At 43.2% G+C, this 3,066-nt stretch overlaps 1 protein-coding gene across 1 annotated transcript; it reads right to left on the bottom strand.

The window, feature by feature from the left end:
• Positions 1 to 2,058: 2,058 nt before the first annotated feature.
• Positions 2,059 to 2,839, bottom strand: LOC131198048 (ribonuclease-like). Its single transcript, XM_058182559.1, has 2 exons — positions 2,830 to 2,839; positions 2,059 to 2,525 (listed from the first exon to the last, which is right to left on the bottom strand). The coding sequence occupies exons 1-2, from the start codon at positions 2,837 to 2,839 to the stop codon at positions 2,059 to 2,061; spliced, it is 477 nt and encodes a 158-aa protein (XP_058038542.1).
• Positions 2,840 to 3,066: the final 227 nt, after the last annotated feature.

Genomic DNA, 3,066 nt, shown 5'->3' with positions numbered 1-3,066 from the left:
CACAAATCTTGTGAAACGTGGAATTGGAGAAGATTCCCAAATGGGGAAGTTGTAGGTTTTTTTGAGCAGGAAGAGTTCAATTCCATCCCAATTCCATTCCCAATCTTGTGAAACGTGGAATTGGAAAAGATTCCCAAATGGGGAAGTTGTAGGGTTTTTTGAGCAGAAAGAGTTCAATTCCATCCCAAACAAGCTTTATTTAATTCTCAGAACCCTACCTCTTCTCCCACCCATCATCATGAGTGATACGCGGCTCCCATGTAACACCACTCCTGCGCAGGCTGCACTGGCTGCCTGTGGTCTTTCGGGTGCACTTTAAGGTTTTGGTTACCACCTTTAAAGCGCTCCATAGCTTGGGGCCTGGGTACTTATGGGACCGCCTACTGTTATCTCATGCCTCCCACCGACCCGTACGCTCACACAGAGAGGGACTTCTCAGGGTGCCGTCCGCCAAGCAATGTTGGTTGGCGGCCCCCAGGGAAAGATCCTTCTCTGTGGGGGCTCCTACCCTCTGGAACGAACTTCCCCCTTGCTTGCGCCAAGTGCCTGATCTTCGGACCTTTCGCCGCGAGCTGAAAACGTATTTATTTACTCGCGCGGGGCTGGTTTAAATTTTAAATTTTTAAATTTTAAATTTCTAGATGAATTTTAAAGGGTTTTTAGATTTTAAATGTTTTAAATTTCGGCCAATTATTTAATAAGTTTTTAAATTTTGTTTTAATTGTATATTGCTTGTGTTCTTATCTTTGGCTGTAAACCGCCCTGAGTCCTTTGGGAGAAGGGCGGTATAAAAATCTAATAAATAATAATAATAATAATAATATAATAGATTTTAGGGTTTTTTCACATGCAGGGATCATAATTCTCATAGTCAGATATTATTTGTCAAAGGATACCTGTAAATATTGGGGAGATGATTCAGATGTCCTTGAACCCTTCTGGATAGAGATGGACTCTTCCTGAGAGAAGTAATTTCATATATGGTGTACAGCCTATCATGCATACGCTGCATTTTTCCAAGCTAAACTACTAGTATGAACTGCAGTATCCTTAATGCCATCTATGGCTGGTAGGCTGCATAGTATAGTGGGTCCTATATGAAGGCTTCTCCTAAACTGAATACAGATAAAATGACTCTGATCCCAATGGGTGAGCCTATGTGGAATGTTCCACATTATACATCAAATCCGTTGGACCAATTAAGATCATCTGGATCAATTTGGCATATCAGTAAGTCTTTTTGAAATGTTAATTCAGAGGTTCAACCCAAATTGTCAATTCCACCCAGATATCGAATTTCAGATCAGTTCTGATTGGAACCTTGCAGAAATCTTTTGGATAACCTGGCTTGCCAGATTCATTATATCATAAGATTTGGAATTGCTGCATTACACTACTGAAGAAAGTTAGCACCCAGCCCCCTCCTAGAAGAATGAAATATTTTAGGAAATATTAAAAAGGCAGAATATTATATTTCCCTGGATCAGAAAAGGAGAAACATGTTTTAAAGACAAAGCAGCTTCCTGCCCTCCTCCCCCGCCCCTCTTCAGCTCCAGGGTGATGGGATCAAGACACGGCCCTCAAGACATGATAGGATTAGCCCTCTACCCATCTAGCAACAGAACTCACCACATGCCATCTGGGGAGATTGCATTACTCAGCAAGATTCAACCAAGCCTGGGACTCAAGACAGCCTACAAAGTTACCCCTGTATGGCCCCATGGGAGTCTGACAATCAATCAGAGTACATTTCTTACACAGAAACAGGAAGCTACAAGGCAGGCCCAAGAGAGGGTATAAATCTCTCTCCCTCTCTCATCCATGTGCTCTTTTTGCCCAGGACCTCAAACCATGTGGTCTTGTCCACTGTTAAACTATCTTTCCAAGCAGTCTCCATGTTTCCAGTGTCTTTCTTCCCACTTGGAACTGAACCCAGATGGACATTTCTTCGAACGCTATGCTATAGGTGCAAAAGGGAAGTGAGGATTATGGATTGTATTGCATCGACTCTTATGAAATAACCCAGAGTATATTGTCGTAGTTTTGAGTGGGTCGACTCTACATGAAGTTGCTCTCTTCAAAATGGACAGGCCAACCAGAAGAATCACAGTTGATAAGGATTTGTCGTTGTCCTGTCTGAGCCGAATAACGACACTGGCCTTGTGACATTCCTTGCAGGTTGCAGGTGGTGACAGAGAAGACCGATTTGCTAAGCCTCAAAGCTCTGCGATAATGAGTCCCAGCCCAGGTACAGATGTCCTTCAGCTGGTTGTGAGGAGCATGGACAAAACTGTTGGTGGTTTTGCAAGGCCTGGTCATGCCCCTTTGTAGCATCATAAACATGCAGTAATTCTGCCCCACAACCTTGGTCTGGGGAAAGTCTTGGTGCTCCCTTAGAAACTTCTTGTGCCGAGGATTCTCAGAAAAGCTTTGGCTTGCAATCATACAGGGTGCCATCAGCAGGAAGAACATCATACAGCCCCATGTCTTCAGAAGCAGAAGCATGGCTGATTTCAGAGATGGACCTGAAACCAGAGAACAAAAGGAGGAGGATCAGGACAAGAGCTGCCTAATTTGTGACTGTCTAAAATAAAAGCAATTCAAACAACCGTCCTTGGCTGGTCATATCCCACCATAGCAGTGATGATGTCATCAAGGTCATGGTGTTCTATTCGATAGAAAACTTGTGCAGATCAAAGATTAAAGGATATCCACACTGCTTTAATATTTAGAGTATTTTGGGATAATAAGGATGAATTAATTTCTGGCACTGAGTAAATTTCTGAGTAATTTTGGGACAGATTTTATGATCTTTCCCAAAGTTGGTACCTTCTACCATGTTTCCCCAAAAAGAAGGCTAAGTCTTATTTTCTTTTGACCCCCGAAAAAATGGCTAGGACTTCTTTTTTCTTCAATTATTGACTTCTTCAATTATTGACTTACCTTGCGGCAGTGGTACTGACAGCCCCGCCCAGCAGGAGCCCACAACTGGCCCACTTCTTATGCTGCTGCTTGCTGCCACTCACACGGCCTCCATTTTGCCTTCAGATGCCTGTCCAAAGGCAT

Source organism: Ahaetulla prasina, chromosome 4 (assembly GCF_028640845.1).
Source record: "Ahaetulla prasina isolate Xishuangbanna chromosome 4, ASM2864084v1, whole genome shotgun sequence".
NCBI lineage: Eukaryota > Metazoa > Chordata > Lepidosauria > Squamata > Colubridae > Ahaetulla > Ahaetulla prasina.
This window is presented reverse-complemented; position numbering and strand designations above follow the sequence as displayed.